Here is a 17,096-nt window from a genome sequence, read left to right on the forward strand (position 1 = left end):
TCCATGCTTCCTCCTTTAGCTTTGATCGCTTTCTTCCCCTTAGGACATTGGCTCCGGTAATGTCCTTTTTTATTGCAAGAGAAGTACACAATGTGCTCCTTGCTCTTCTTTGTTGTGGGGACGGTCTCCTTGGGCTTCACCTTGCTCTTTAGTGCCACTTGACCCTTCTTCTTGGTCAATTTGGGGCACTTGCTCTTGTAGTGCCCATGTTCCCTACACTCAAAACATATAATATGATTTTTATTCTTAATTGAAATATTTATACCTTCATGTGTAGGGATGACATCTTCTCCTTTTGATCCGAATGTAGAGGCTTCTTCTTGATCCGGCAATAATGATCCATGCTCTCCCTCAATCCTAGAGGTGGAGGCTTCTTCCTCTTCATCCTAGGATGTTGAACATCTCTCAACTTCCGAATCGTCATGCACATGAAATAAGGAGTAAACTCCTTTGTCTTTACCTTCGTGCTCTATTGAGGATGGGCTTTCTTCTTCTTCCTACGATGTTGAGCACCTCTCAACCTCGGAGTCCTCTTCTTCTTCTTTTTGGTCTTGATTCAATGAATCACCCTCATTTGATTTTTCTTGGATTGGTACAGTGGAGGGTTCTTCATGAAGTTTTGTCAATTTGCTCCATAGCTCTTTGGCATCTTCAAATTCTCCAATTTTCTCCAAGATGTTGCTCGGCAATAGATTGACCAAAAGCTTGGTCACTTTGTCATTAGCCTCACACCTTTGAATTTGTTCTTGGCTCCACTTACTCCTCTTGAGAATTTTGCCCTTTGAATTCTTTGAAGCTTCGAAGCCTTCCATTAGAGCAAACCATTGCTCTATCTCCATCATAAGAAAATTTTCAATTCTTGATTTCCAAGAATCGAAACTCGTGGATACATATGGTGGAGGCACCCTTGTGTCGAATCCGAGTCCATCTCGGAATTCCATCTTGAAGTTGAGCCTTTTTGATGAAGTCTTCGACTTGTAGAATTGATCCAACCTCTTCACCCTCTAGCTTTTTGCCCCTTCCGGCGATGATTCCGATGAAGAGCGACCTCGCTCTGATACCACTTGTTGGGACCGAAAATGGAGCTAGAGGGGGGGTGAATAGCTCGGCGCAATCTCGTGCTCGTAGTTGCTTGTTTCTTCAAAGATATGCAGCGGAAAATACAAAGAAACAAACACACAACGCTAACTCTAGGATTTACTTGGTATCCACCTCAAGAAGAGGTGACTAGTCCAAGGATCCACACACTCACGCACCCTCCACTATAAAAACACTCCTTCTCGGTAACTACCGAAGACGGAGAAGCCTTACAACCTCACAATACAACAATGAGAAAGAAAAAAATAAAATACAAATGAATCTTACAAAATTACAATGAAAACCCTAACTTCTTCTTCTTCTTGTTGCAACTCACCTCTTGACTTGGATGAGCCACCAAGAACCTTCAAGAACTGGTGGTGAGGAAGAAAAGATCGCTGTGGAGAAGTTCTGTGATCGCCTGTATAGAAGAGAGGAAGAAGTGCACAGAAAAACGCTCGCCGACGGCTTTATCCGTGCCAACGGTCGAATCTCAATCGATTGGATTGCTCCCAATCGATTGGAGAGGCTTTGGATCGATCGGTTGATCGATCCAGAGCGCCTCTGTGCTCTTGGAATCGCTCTGAATCGATTACCCGATCGATTCAAGGCTTCTCAAGCGATTTCCAGCGCTCCAATCGATCGGCCGATCGATTTAGAAGCTCACTGTTCGCTCAAAAACTCTCCCAATCGATTGACCGATCGACTGGGGAAGTTTCAATCGATTACCCAATCGATTCAGCCCATTTCTGCACAAAATCACGTCGCCCAATCGATTGAACCCCCCAATCGATTGGAAAGCAGAAAACTGGATAGAGCTTGAAATTAGCTTCGTTTCGCATCCGAGATCACCTCATTCCGATATTCGAGTCAAAAGTTATGACCTTCGGAAGCTCACTACATCCGAACTTCCTAGTTCCATGCCAACTCCCTATTGGACTTACGATCGCTAAGAGTTCGATCAACTTTTGACCCATCTAGACTTTCTCCTTATGCCAAGTGTTCGGTCAACCTTGACCCACTTGGACTTATCATCTCGTGCCAAATGTCCGGTCCTCCATGACCCACTTAGACTTCCTTCTACCAGATGTCCGGTCACCCTTGACCCATCTGGATTTCCTCATGTTTAGCTTCACTCACCAGGTCTTTCCATTGCCCAGCTTCACTCACCGGGACTTTCCCCTGTCTGGCTTCACTCACCAAGATTTTCATTTGCCTGACTTCACTCACCAGGACTTCTACCTGCCGAGCTTCACTCACTAGGACTTTCCCAACTGCCCGGCTTTACTCATCGGGACTTTCACCTAGCTTCACTCACTAAGATTTCTCAATTGCCCGGCTTCACTCACCGGGACTTGCACCTAGCTTCACTCATTAGGATTTTCATCTGTCTGGCTTCACTCACCAGGACTTCCCACACGGACGATTACACCTGCAATCTCCACGACCTGTCAGTCTCCATATATTGTCTCAATGTATTGTCAAATATCGAAACTCAAACATCAAGACTTAAGCTTAAGTCAACTCAAACTTAGTCAACCAGATCAACCTTGATCTAGGGAATATTACACCAATAAAAATTACCTTCAATGCTCAAGTAGATCGATCTTTAGTGGTCGAGAATGCCGCTCCCGAGTTAACTTCCCAAGTCCGAATGTTTATGTGCTTGGGGAAAAACATCAACAAGTTGAGAGTGTTCAGGAAAAAGATTTGGCGGTCCAGAATTGAAACCAACCACTCACAAAATAATTCGGATATCATTAATCATATTTAATAGAAGTCAAATAAAGTTTTTTTAATAAATTAAATTATTCTTTAGAATCGATTATTCCTTCTCTAATTACTCATCACCTAAATATTGAAATAAAATAATTGAGATTCTAAATCTAAAAGGGGCCAATGGAATCCAGGGCAAGATAATATGCGAAACTTCCGAAAATAAAATGTCATAAAAGACAACAAATTAGAAGCTTCCAAACAAAGAAACGCACTCGCAAGTTAGTGGAAGAAATTAGGGAGCATTGAAGAGGTGGGGCATGACATCCATCCATTGGCAATTTCTACGGAAAAGTAATATTACAAAATATATATATATATATATATATATAATTCTTTTCGTTTTTTAAATATAAAAAAATAAAAATAATACTTCAATATATATTTTTATCTTAAAATTTTATTTTAACTCTTATAACAGCTACAGCTGTAATTATAGTATAAAATTAAAATTATTTAAATTTAATTACAATTACTTTTAAATTATTATATTCATTATGACCATACATATTAGAACGCTCCTTTTGATGCTATCGGACCACATTATCATTCTAACTGTCCGTGTGCAAAATGAATCGTTTTTTTAATCTATTCAAAAAAATATTTAATTGTATTTGAAATTATAAATTTAAGATAAATTTGAGCATATTCAATATTTTTTTTCAAATTGAATTTGAATATATAATATTTCATTTGATTATTCATGAACGGCTCACGAGCTGAATTTAAATTAAATTTTAATTATTTTTACATGATTTTAATTTAAATAGATTAATTTAATGTTTGAATAACTCAAATAAAATTTAAATTAAAGTTATTTTAAATTATGATTTAATTTTTTTTATTTTTTTTTAAAGTTGAAATCACATATTCAGCTTAGGCCGATTAATCTTGAAATAATCTGTTCATCCTATAAAAATTTTTCATTGACCATCAAGATAAATCAGAAACACTCACAAAGGATAATCCATCGATTCAGTATTTTTAGATCAATTGTATATTAAGAAAAATTTATTCATTAATTTATAGAAATTAGGACTCATCCTTTGATGTTTAGAAATTGAGAATATGTCCTACCAATGCCCCATAATTTGATTCTTCTTGAATTAAGTTTTGAATAATTCAAATCATACATGAGATCAAATTTTATTTTGAATCAAGTTTAATAATAGGAATCCACGTCCAGGGGAATAGAAGGAAATAGAGCAAAAGGATGTAAGGGAAATAATTAAAGAGAAGGATGAAAGGGATGAGATATCAATGGATCGACCACCAATAACTAAGATAGTTAATTATTTAATTAAATCATTTTATTGCTTGTGTTCGAGAGATTATATAACGATACAACAATATCAAATCAACAGAAAAAAATAATAAGTATAAATATAAATAAATCCGATGGCCTTATCTAAATTAATAATAAATCTAATCATGAGGATAATATTGTAAAAGGATTATTTGAATAAGTATAGTCAAAATTATTTATAATTTTAAGTTTTGAATTGATTTTTAAATATTATATATATATTTCAAGTTCGAATGTAAATATTAATATTTTCATATATTCTGTGGGTTTGCGCCATTTTCTCCATCCACAACCAAATTGTTCATCGTCAACGCCACACCAAAGTCATCCAAGAGCAGCGACTGGATAGAACAATTTCTTTGCGATTTAACACCCTCTTTATAATGTTTTTTTTTAATTAGCATCATCTATCCGGTCCCCAATTAATTAGGAAATGATGATTTCACCTATCGTAAGCTAAATCCTGAAGTACTGGTAATATTCCAACATCCCAAATTTATTATACAAGAAAAAAATATCCAGCAGCGTGTCGAAATTGAAAATCAAACCATTAATGTTTACAAAACTGCAGGGCGCCCCCGGGTGAGCAGGTTTGTTGGCTAATGGAGGAAAGATTAATCAAAGTCGTCGACGAGGTCTCCGCCATTAGCCTGTGTCTGTGCTTTGATCAAATGTTCATTGTCAGCTTGCAGAGGAAGTCCAAAATGGAGGCAACGTTTTCCCTTTTGATTCTCAAAATCTTCGTGAAAAAAAAATGAAGGTAGAAAAAAAAGTAGAGGGCGAGAATGGAAGAAAACGACATGGCGATGGCGACGCGACGGACGGCGAGGAAAAGGGAGGCGGCCTTGCCTGCAACACATCTTTAAACGACTTGCTTCCACTCTTCTCCTCTAGTCTCGATGATTTAGGTGGTCGTAACAAGATTATCCGTTCAGATAGCTTGAGATCAAGACCAGAGGAGTCATGGTGAATTTTCCACTCTGTTTTTTTTTTCCTATGCGAGGAGAGAGATTGATCGGTCGTGGAACAGGTCGGTGACGGCGGCGAAAGGCGGGAGGAGCACCAGTGGCCGATGTGGTTGCGGCCGCTACTGTCGACGAGCTTCTTCGTGCAATGCAAGCAGCACGCGGCTCATTCTCACCGGAGAGAGTGCAACATGTACTGCCTCGACTGCACGAACGGCGCGCTTTGCCCTCTCTGCGCTCTCGCTCACCGCGACCACCACGCCGTTCAAGTACCGATCGGTTCGCAAAAGGCTTCGAGTTTGATTCATTCCGATGGTGATGAAATGGTTGCTCCGCGTGCAGATAAGGCGGTCGTCGTACCACGACGTGATCAGAGTGTCGGAGATCCAAAAGGTGCTCGACATCACCGGCGTGCAAACATACATCATCAACAGCGCCCGCGTCGTCTTCCTCAACGAGCGCCCCCAGCCGCGGCCCAGCAAGGGCGTCGCCAGAACCTGCGAGGTCTGCTACCGCAGCCTCGTCGATTCCTTCCGTTTCTGCTCCCTCGGATGCAAGGTCCTCCTCCAATCTCCCCCACGAATCTCCATTGGTTTTCCTCTTTTCCACCAAAACCCCCCACCAACTGTTCGATGAAATGTGCGTTCCAGCTCGCTTGCACCTCCGACAATGACGACGACAAGAACAAATCGAGAGGAGGATCGGACTCGGAGCGATCGATCAGCAGCGAGACAAGCAACGCCACCCACAGCTTCTTCCCGTCGACTCCGCCGCCGTCGAGCGCCAAGAGACGGAAGGGCATTCCCCACCGAGCTCCCTTTGGAAGCCTAATGCTGGGATTCTAACCTCCCACACATGGACCTTTGACAAATTCTCAGCACCCAGTGCTTCTCGACAGGAGAGGCCGGCGCTGGGAACGACAACTCCAAGAAAACAGAGAAGACGAATAATCGGATCACCAATTCACCATTAATGTTGAGTTGCAGTTACTTTAGATGGAGCAGGTGTAATATAATCCAAAAACTAAATTTTAATACTCTGTTATGTTTGCCAATATCTGTTCTTCAGTTTCGTAAGCTTCGTGTTAAGAAAGGGAAGAGAAATTCACCTTCACGTGGTGCAGAACGCAGCGCCATGCAACAGAGGAGAAGAGGAAGAAGAAGAAAAGGTGAGTGGAAGCTTATGCGACCAGTGGCACACACTGTGTTCCTCCATTACTACAAATTTTTCAGTTGTTCTTGTTCTTGGTGCCTTTTTGCTCGATAACCCTGGTAAATCTTTATTATTTGGACGACAAGATCTAGTGTATGGACTGTGGAGATCTCCTTCGCCATGGAAGAAGACCTGGTTTTCCAGCAAGAATTTTTCAACCTCGAGTCCCTTTCTTAGACGAGTCAAACTGAGCAGCCGTTGACTTGCCTTGGAAGGAAGACTCGGCGCATTGATTTTTCCATGGTTGGAAGTCTTTGTGCTTGCAGATTGGTAGACATTAAAGTCAAAGTCAATCTAGTAGAAACTTTTAAAAAATATTCTTGAAATTTATCAATGTTAAAGCATCCTAAGGTTTCTATTTTATTGTCAAAATATTTTCTAGAGAGTAATTTGGATGGCGTTTTGGAAAGCTATCAAATAATGAAGAGCATTTTTAAAATTAACTAAGAACATGTTTACTTCTAACCATAGAGGTTCGCCTTGAACAATATAGCTTACATCTAAATCTTTTGGATAATATGATTGCATAATTTTCTTGTTTTCTTTTAGTTAAGTACCTAGTTTTATTTAATTGGGAACGCTGAAAAGCCAATGTTAATCCAAAAACTCTATTTTAATTTGGTGATTTTGACACTATCATTCTTATTTTTTCCATAAGTGCGTTAAAATATTCTATGATAATAAGTTTTTATGGAATAAACTGTGATTATTAATAGTTAACCAAGATTAAGCCAATGTTAATAAAAAAATTTTGAGTTGATGCCTTCAATCTTATCATACCCTTAGAAACTTTTGAGCATTTTAGCATAATAATATAGAAGTAAAAGAATTATTCATGAAACCTCTTGCACTCAAAACTTTTCAAGAGTTTTTATAAATGTTTATCTAATAATGGACTAGTCAACAAGAAATTATGATAGTTAAAAGTATACTAGAAGCGAGGTGAATAGCGTGTGTTATTTTTTCATATTTTTTAAAACTCATTTTATCTTTTGGAAGTAAGTAGCGGAAAATCCAAAGAAGATTCAAGCACAAAACGTCTTTCTTTTTTACTTGGTTCACAACAAGTGGTTGTTAGTCTAAGAATAACTGGTTGTTAGTCCAAGACCTATAGTAGTTGACTGTTTTTTATGGGCAATTTATTAATAAATCTATTTCTCCAAATAACAACTCAAAGATAGAGATTCATCTTTTTACAAAATATAAGGAACAGTAACAAGTTTACCATTCCTTTCCAAAATTCGGGTACGAAAAGATGATAAGTGAAAACTAAATACAATTATACCGAGAATAATGATCCAGAGTTGAGTGTGGTTGTCAGAGCAACAGTTTAGCATTGCAATAAAGTTTTGGAGCGAGGCATGATTATGAAGACATTGGAAGATTATGATCAGAAAGTTAGTTCTAAAGTTTCAGTTTGATAGACTTTTTATAGTCTCTTAGGGTGTCTGGGCTAGCCCCCGCTGCCCCAACTTGCCCTCATCTGATCTGACCGTGTCGACCGATTCAGTCGCCTAGAGTCAACTAACTCTAACTAACCTTCTGATTTTAGGTATCTGCACCACAGAGTTAGCACAATAATAATATAATTAAGTTAGAGAGTATTATAACTATTCAATCTCAACTAGTGAAAATTTTTAATTGGACCGACGTCTATTGTTCTCTTAAAGAGAACTCATCCTTACATATTCTTCTTTTTAGAAGAACCTTTCCACTCAGAAGAGTTTACCTGATGTCAAGCATTTGTTCCTCCTGATCTATTTGGAATTTTGCTCAACTTTTGATCTGACTACCTCAGAACTTCCTTCGATGGTTTTGGCTGACCCACCGTCCTGGTAGACTTCCGATCCACTGACTCATCTAGACTTTTGTATGGTGTTCTTGATCTGTCAATATTTTCTTATCTAGTAGTCGTCCAGCTAACCTACTAGGACTTTCAACTACCTGACATCCGATCAGCTTCACATAGTAAGGCTTTCCTTTTGACTAACTTCCTACACATTAGTGAGCTCATTAGAATACTACATGCCTTAATTTTGAATCTTTACCGATATTAAAACTCAAATTTAATCGTATAAGCTTTTTATACCAACATTCCTTCACTCAATTGACAATACCTCGAATAAACTAGATGAACACTAAGTATACTGATCTCGTCCGGAAGCTGAGTCAGACAGAGGCGGGCAGTGCTGGAGTCGGTGTTAACGGAAAGTCACTATGAAGCCTGGTCAATCTGACAACCGACGGGAGAGTTGATACCAATGGATGACGAGGAGTGATGACGGAGATGAAGAAGCGAAGACTTTGCGCACACTCAGACGAACCCACGAGTCATTAGAGACCAGAAACCAAGGAAAAAGTCCCCGAGTCAGGCCCTCCGACGCTCAAGTCAGGTACTTTTTCCCCAGAAGTACAGAGAAAAAGATGAAAAGTAAGAAACGAGTGTGTAATGATGAGTGAGCGTACCTACGTAAGGGACAAAGCATCCCTTTTTATACTACAACGGATGCTTCTGGAATCTGACAGGTGTCAGAGAATGTTGGATGTCAGGCTTTGTCTGGCGGTGGATGACATGTGGCTTCCTCTTATAGGTCTAGGAAAGAATCAGAGTGCTGTGAACCCTCGACCATTGTCATATTCTCTGACAGGTAGTGATTATTCCTTGACAGGTGGTTACGACTCCTGGACATGCTTGTCGTATAGCGTCCGACCTCCTTATTCCATTGCTCCTGTATTGGCTCTTCATATTTGCTGATCCCGACCTGTATACATTAGTCTGCTTATGCTTATCTTGAGTCCCGACCTGCACTCTTTGATCCCTGTATCCAATGTCGTAAGGCTATAAGTCCCGACATGCATCCTTGGTAGGCACACTCCCGACTTATACGCTTGTCCATGTGTCTTGCGCCGCAAGGCTAGAAGTCCCGACCTGTATCCTTGGTTGGTCTATTCAGACCTGTACGCTTGATCCATGCATTGTGACGTAAGACTATAAGTTCCGATCTGTATCCTTGGCTGGTCTATTCCGACCTGTACGCTTGTCCCTGTATCTTGCGCCGCAAGGCTAGAAGTCCCGACCTGTATCCTTGGTAGACACACTCCCGACCTATACGCTTGTCCATGTGTCTTGCGCCACAAGGCTAGAAGTCCCGACCTATACCCTTGGTTGGTCTATTCCGACCTGTACGCTTGATCCATGCACTGTGACGTAAGACTATAAGTTCCGATTTGTATCCTTGGCTGGTCTATTCCGACCTGTACGCTTGTCCCTGTATCTTGCGCCGCAAGGCTAGAAGTCTCAGCCTGTATCCTTGGTAGGCACACTCCCGACCTATACACTTGTCCATGTGTCTTGTGCCGCAAGGCTAGAAGTCCCGACCTGTATCCTTGGTTGGTCTAATCCGACCTGTACGCTTGTCCCTGTATCTTGCACCGCAAGGCTAGAAGTCCCGACCTGTATCCTTGGTAGGCACACTCCCGACCTATACGCTTGTCCATGTGTCTTGCGTCGCATGGCTAGAAGTCCCGACCTGTATCCTTGGTTGGTCTATCTGACCTGTACGCTTTGATCCATTGACACGTATGTCCAGTCCTGAGCTGTCATTCGAGATGCCCCTCTTATCTAACCCGGCCCTTCTTGTAACCAGGCCCCTTGCGCTACCCGTAAACAGGTTCTTCGACTTCCACGTAGGTCAGATTTTTGACCCCCCACATAGGCTTGACTTCTGACCGCCACGTAATCGCGACCTCTGACCGCCACATAATCTTACTGACCCCACAATCATGCACCGTATCACAAACCTCCCCCTCAAGTCTAGTCGAAGGAGGATCTAGTTCAACTGACTAGACCCAAGTCCAGTTATCACCAGCTCTGGATTTCTAGTTCCTGCCCTGCATCGACTTACTGGTAACCTCCTTGATTTCCGATCATGACTCTTTCTGATAAATACCCCGCCACATAATCCCTTCACCTTCTCCTCCCCTTTAAGAAGGGAAGTGTGCCTTTTTACCTCTCAACTGTTTTCTTTCTTCACACCGTTCCCCGGGAACCTATGATGGAATCTGGTGACCCTTCTTTGCCTCAACAGATTGCCCACCTAACGGACTTGCTGACTCAGAAGGATGAGGCCCTACTGGCGATGATTGAAAGCAGATATTTTCAAGTTTCCCTTACTCGCGAAATGGAAGGACTCTGGTTGACGGCCAAATCACGAACTCGGGCCGAAGTAGCTCTCAAGCTTAAGGCTCAATCAGACTTCCAAAGCCAGGTTCATTATATTATTTACCTTAAGATGAAACACGAGGGTGAGGTGGTTCTCCTGAAAGAAGAAGGGTGGATAAAGGATGAAACTATTGGCCAACTGAAGCACACCATTGAACTTATCAAAGAAGATCTAGCTCGAGCTCAGGCTCATCTGGCCAGGCAGGATGAAGCCTCTGGATCGGGATCTCACAATGATCATGTGAACTGAAAAATGTTCTACCCCTTGTGGGTCTGTATTTCCTTTTTTCTTTCCATCACCTTGCTTGTAGGCTCATGTTTTCCCAGAATATTTTCAAAGAAAGATAAATAAGAAAGATTAATTTATTCACCGAACCTTTTTCTTACCAAGAAGGGTTGGAAAAAAGTAGTTCTTACGAACTCGCCTGTCTGCCTCTCCGTCTGCCTATCCTGACGCGAGAGTCGTTGATCGTTAGTGTATGCTCACTTATAACTCGCACTGGGGCGAGAGTCTGGGACAACTGACCGGGAAGGTCGTTGGGCGTGAGAGTCGTGCTCACTTATAACTCGGGCTGGGGCGAGAGTCTGTGACAGCCGACCGGGAAGGTCGTTGGGTGTGAGAGTCGTGCTCACTTATAACTCGCACTGGGGTGAGAGTCTGGGGCAACCGACCGAGAAGGTCATTGGGCGTGAGAGCCGTGCTCACTTATAACTCGCGCTAGGACGAGAGTTTGGGACAGCCGACCGGGAAGGTCGTTGGGCATGAGAGTCGTGCTCACTTATAACTCGCACTGGGAGGAGAGTCTGGAACAGCCGACCGGGAAGGTCGTTGGGCGTGAGAGTCATGCTCACTTATAACTCGCGCTGGGGCGAGAGTCTGGGACAGTCGACCGGGAAGGTCGTTGTTCGTGAGAGCCGTGCTCACTTATAACTCGCGCTGGGGCGAGAGTCTGGGACAACCGACCGGGAAGGTCGTTGGGCGTGAGAGCCGTGCTCACTTATAACTCGCGCTGGGGCAAGAGTCTGGGATAGCCAACCGGGAAGGTCGTTGGGCATGAGAGTCGTGCTCACTTATAACTCGCACTGGGGCGAGAGTCTGTGACAGCTAACCGGGAAGGTTGTTGGGCGTGAGAGTCGTGCTCACTTATAACTCGCACTGGGGCGAGAGTCTGGGACAGCCGACCGGGAAGGTCGTTGGGCGTGAGAGTCGTCCTCACTTATAACTCACGCTGGGGCGAGAGTCTGGGATAGCCGACCGGGAAGGTCGTTGGGCGTGAGAGCCTTGCTCACTTATAACTCGACCGGGAAGGTCGTTGGGCGTGAGAGCCGTGCTCACTTATAACTCGCACTGCGGCGAGAGTCTGGGACAACCGACTGGGAAGGTCGTTGGGAAAGCACGATAGGGGAAGGGTTTTGCCGCCGACCTGGGGTGAGCTACCGACCAGGGAATATTTACAAGAAATACCCCGATCCCGTCTGCAATCAAGAAATGCCTAATATCAGATAAAAGTGAAGCTAAAAAATATTTAAACCTTACTTAGCCTTGGAGAAAATGAAGCAAAGCATCATTGCAACACTTGAATTTGTCTCTCGCCATTTCCATCGTTGTTTCCCGAGAAGATCGTGTGGCAGAAACCTCCGTACGCATACCCCCTTTCATGATTTCCTTATCACATCCATCATTAATACTCTTCCTAGGGTAACGACACCTGCCCCACGCTTTTACTGCTTATGTCGTTGGACGTCGCCTGCTTAACTCTTTTTTGTACACAACTTCCTATAAGCACATGCCCCTCCTTGATCGGACGACGCTTGGGCGCTTTACCCAAAAAGATACTCGGCTCCTCTTTCGATATTTCTCAGGAAAGCCTGCTTTATAAGCCCTAAAGGCAATCCGCCGTCGTCGTCTCAGCACTTCGACTACCTTTGTCTCCTCATTTTTCTGCTACCCCGTTTGCTGTAGCTATTTCTCTTCTAGACCACTAACGCCCGGTGCTCTTCCTCCTTTTGTCCGCTTTCCTACTTCGATCTTCCTCATTTTGATAATGGCGGACGGTAAGGCATCCTTCTGGTATTCTTATTACATTTCTGACCTAGACAACTACGACTTGTCTATGATCCAGTCTAACCTGGAACTTAGCAAAGATTATGAACTTCGACTCCCCACGCCCAACGAACATCCTTCATCTCCTCCCGAAGGCTTTATGACTGTTTTCAAGGACCAGCTCCTAGGAGACTTTCGTTTTCCCCTCCATCCATTCATCTCTTCACTAAGTCAATACTTCGGTATCTGCCCCTCGCAATTCGCTCCTAATTTCTTCAGGGCTATATGTGGCACCATCATTCTATGTCGCGTATACCAAATCCTGTTAACTATCCAACTATTTCATCATTTGTATTCCTTCAAACGATCCGAACCAGAGGTATTCATGGTGCAAGCCAAACCCGGTTATAAATTCTTCTCCGACATGCCTTCTTCCAAAAAAGGTTGGAAGTCTCATTTTTTCTTCATTAGATTACCTGGACCCCCGATCGGGCTAACCCAATGGCGCTCTGATCTTCCTACTAATCTTCCTGTGCACCAACATCAACCCTCCTGCCACGCCGCTTCAGAAAAACTCCAGGGCGTGAGCGTTCACTTGTCCATAATACTATTGGAAGACTTTTTGTACTCTTTTAGGCTCAACCCAGTTTATGCAGAGATAGGGGCTCCGTTAGGTAAGACCCTGCTTTCCTTCTTGCTATTCTTCGCTAACTGAGGTATTTCTCTTCCACTTTGCAGAGGTTGCTATGCTCCGGGCCTACTCTTCAGATATAAATCAACAGTCTCTCACAATTTTGAAAACCTTGAGTGAGGAGCTTAAACAGGGCCTGGCAGTTTCCTCGTAAACTGTCTTTAACCCCGTGCATCAGCCCGGGCTGAGACCTCCCCTTCACTTCCTCTAGAAGATGCCCCTCTGGAAGACTTTGCAATACTAGAACAGATCGAGGAAGAACGGGCTACTTCTCCTCCCCCAGCTAAACGACTGCGTCTCCAACGCAAAAGGAAAAGGGTCACTCCCGTGGTCCAGGCATCTTCCCCGCCTCCTCCTACCGGCCAGCTTTCATCAGCAGCCTCCCAATCTTCCAAGGCTGTCACTCCTGATCGGGAGACTACTCTTGGAACGGAGGTTCCCACCTCGTCACCAAGAATACTGGCCCCTTCTCCCGTTCGGGCCTTACCTCTCGGGCAGACCTCTCCTTCCGCAGGGGACCAACCCGGGAGCTCTGCGACCCCATCCGCTTCACTTCCTGTGGTCGTTTCGGCCTCTGCCTCTTGAACCAGGGAGGGAATCTCCAAGAAGTATGCCTTCACTACTTCCTGGTGCCTACCCTCCTCCACAGGGCCCGATGCAGTAGCTATGGAAGATACCCCTCCTGCTGTTGGCCTGGTTCAGCTACATGGTGATTTAGCCACGTCCTGGCGATCAGGCAATCGACGATTTTGGAACAATCTGCCAATGGAAGGACTGGACCAAGCCTCTCGCTAGATAATTTCTATGAGTTTTCTTTTATCAGGTCTCCTCCTCTGAAACTACTTGTAATCCTTCCTTTTGTGTCTTCTGCAGGCCTGCTCCGCAGGTTTGAGTGCGATCCAATATACCACCAATTTACAGCGGGAGCACGAAGTGTTGAAGGCTCGTCTTCAAAAATGGGAGCTACTGCTTACTCCCCGCGATCCACTTAACCCAACACCCGGGGACCTGACCGGATATCTTCGGTCCATTAGGGAGTCTGCTGAGTCTGCCCGAAGCATCGCCCATGCAGCTTTTGAAAAAATAAAGACCTTAGAGGCAACCTTGAAGACTAGCGAGTCTAAGTTGGCTTTTGAGGGGGAGCGTCGTGGCTCGATCGTGGCTGAATTGGATGAGAAAGATGCCCAACTGACCACTCTATCCTCAAAACTAAAGATTCTACAGGAAATTCAGGAGGTTCTTCAAAAAGACTTAGCGGTGTCCAGGCTCAGCTAACTTCTAGCGCCGATCGGGAGAAAGCTACTCAAAGTCAATGGGAGGCCAGCCAAGCCACGATCAAATCACTACAAGCTGATCTTCTAAAGTAATAGGAGAACACTTCCCAGGGCCAGAAAGATTTGGCTCTGATTCGAGCCGATGCTGTGAAGACCAGGGCAGAGCTAGTGGATTACCAAGCGGGGGAGGATGGTCGCCTTAGAGCGTATAGGGTATCCTATGTTACATCTCCTTTCTTCTTGAGGAAGATTGGAGGTTTGATGAATCTTATGTTATGTTATGGGGCGGCCGGCGGGGCTCGTCAACTGTTCGAGAAGGGTCTTCTCCACTCTGTGCCCTCGGAGGATTTCTTGATACTGCTCGCCTGATGCGCGAACTTCCTGCAGGGTCTTATCCTTCCTTCAAGGACGACGACGACCTCTTTCTCCTCCCAGCACCCCCCACTGATGTCGAACCTTGATGTAGGAATGGAGCTGTAAAACATTTGTCGATATTGTTTACCTGTAGTTTCAAACTTGTTGTTGTCTAGGACTGCTTAACAATCTTATGGTAGGACTGCCTGTTTCAGATCTTCCTTCGGCTTGTTAATTTCCAATCAGGGTCTATGTGCATTTCCAGACCGGGAGTTACTGTGACTATATGAATGTGTACCTTGACCTTCGGGCTCAGGCTTTAACTGGTAACTGTCAAGGGCCCAACTCTTTATCTCGAACTGGTCTGTTTCCTCCATCGTCACCATAGAATATTTAAAACTGCCATGCCTCTTCCCGAGGCCTCTCCGCCTGCTAATGAGCCTCGTACTTCGTGCTGATGTTTTTCCCGATATACCCTGGGCACTGTTTTCTAAGAGGATCCATTGGCCTTCTTTGCTTCCGTCGATTTTTGTGGACCGATGGACGATAACTGACTAAATTATCCCTCTACCCAGTGGCTATAAATACTTTCCCCTCGCTTCTGCCTCCAAGCTTTTCCCCGCCTTCGCTTTCCTCCAGCCTGAATCCGTAACTTTGCTTAAGCCTTTCTTCTTTCGTCGGTAGCTCCTCGCTTGCCTTTTTCTCCGTTAGTTTATTTTAACATGGCATCTTCCTCTTATATGTCCTCTCTTGCTGCAATGTATTTTCCTGGCTCATCCAATTTCAATGAATTAGACCTGGATGATCTTTGCTATAACTATGGAGTCGCTGCCAATACCCATGTAATCATCCCAACTGGAGTGCACCAATTTTTTGCTCCTCCCATCGGTTACTGTACCTTTTTTAAAGAGCAATTCACTGCCGACCTTCGCCTTCCTCCTCACCCCTTCTTCTCGGATGTGTGCCACTACTTCAAAATTCCCATGGGCCAACTAACGCCCAATTCTGTAAGATTCCTCTGCGGATTTGTAATACTCTGTGAGGTATGCGAGCTATCTTGGTCTGCCCCTCTGTTCCACTATTTCTTTGTCCTTCGCCGATAGGAAGAAGGCTTATTCCATTTCTAGTCACGCATTCGAACTGCTTTTTTCTCATCCCTTCCGCTTTTTGAAGCGAACTGGAAGCACAAATTCTTCTTCATTCGATTTCCCCATGAGGTGGAATGACCCTTGCAATGGCAACCGCTGCTTCCCCATACCCCACAATTAAGAGAGTTCCACCTTGAGACCTTTTATATAGAGGCTTCATCTCGATTAGTAGGATGGCAACTGAATTTGACGCGATTGCTATCTGAAGAATTGTTGTCCTATTTTATACTAAGCTGCCTTACTTCTGAAACACCCTACTCCCTGGGTAAGCTTCTCTTTTGATTCTTCTATAACTATATGTATTTTGCTTTATGACACCCATACTTCTCGCTTATGCAGCTGATACGCTAACCCGTGCCTTAGATGTCCAACCTCTTCCTTTAAGTGACATGGGGATAATGCGCCGAGGTCGAGTTATCTTAGAGATCTCACTCCCCTACTCGACTTCCACCCAGGTCGGGATAACTGCCTCTACAACCCCCTGACTCAATCTTCCTCCGAGGGCCTCGTCTACTTCCCGGTCTGCCTCCTCTGTTTATCCCAGGGCCTTGCCTGCATCCCAGCCTGCTACCTCTATTCATTCCCGACCGGCTATTCCTTCCCGACCAACTTCTGGCCCGGGTCGCGGTCATGGTCGAAGATCAACCAATGTAACTTATGCTAGCCCTGCCTTCAGAGAAGCATCTCAGGCGGCTCGTCGTGCACACTCTGTGACTGACCGCTTGAGTCGGGATACACCCTCTTCTTCTCGGCGTCGGGCCCGATCACCCTCTAACGATTCTGATTCTGACGATCGGCCTCTGGCTCACAGATCTCACCGCAGAACTACCAATCTACGCCAAGCTTCGGGTCCTTCCTCTGCCCCTCATCCCTCACCTTCTGTTGCCTCCCCCACTCCTATCCCGGGCCCATTAGATGCTCCTTCTGATCCACCTGACGTTCCTGCCTGGATTCCGCTAGCTCAACCTTCGACCTCTCAACAACACAGGAGTGCAGAAGCCGGCTCCTCACAACGCCTTTCACCCAT

General features: G+C 44.3%; 1 protein-coding gene across 1 annotated transcript; it reads left to right on the plus strand.

Annotated features, from left to right (window-relative positions):
- Positions 1 to 4,909: 4,909 nt before the first annotated feature.
- On the plus strand, positions 4,910 to 6,178 carry LOC122003886 (protein RGF1 INDUCIBLE TRANSCRIPTION FACTOR 1-like). The gene is made up of 4 exons (XM_042558867.1): positions 4,910 to 5,125; positions 5,190 to 5,393; positions 5,467 to 5,682; positions 5,775 to 6,178. Exons 1-4 carry the CDS (start codon positions 5,123 to 5,125, stop codon positions 5,967 to 5,969), a joined length of 618 nt encoding a protein of 205 aa, XP_042414801.1. The 5' UTR covers positions 4,910 to 5,122; the 3' UTR covers positions 5,970 to 6,178.
- Positions 6,179 to 17,096: the final 10,918 nt, after the last annotated feature.

The sequence above is a fragment of the Zingiber officinale genome, chromosome 7B (assembly GCF_018446385.1).
Source record: "Zingiber officinale cultivar Zhangliang chromosome 7B, Zo_v1.1, whole genome shotgun sequence".
NCBI lineage: Eukaryota > Viridiplantae > Streptophyta > Magnoliopsida > Zingiberales > Zingiberaceae > Zingiber > Zingiber officinale.

Excerpts from the sequence above, each read along its gene's own strand:
- LOC122003886 (XM_042558867.1), top strand. Across the intron at positions 5,394-5,466 it reads GCGACCACCACGCCGTTCAA|ATAAGGCGGTCGTCGTACCA; the intron begins GTACCGATCGGT and ends CTCCGCGTGCAG. Across the intron at positions 5,683-5,774 it reads TCTGCTCCCTCGGATGCAAG|CTCGCTTGCACCTCCGACAA; the intron begins GTCCTCCTCCAA and ends TGTGCGTTCCAG.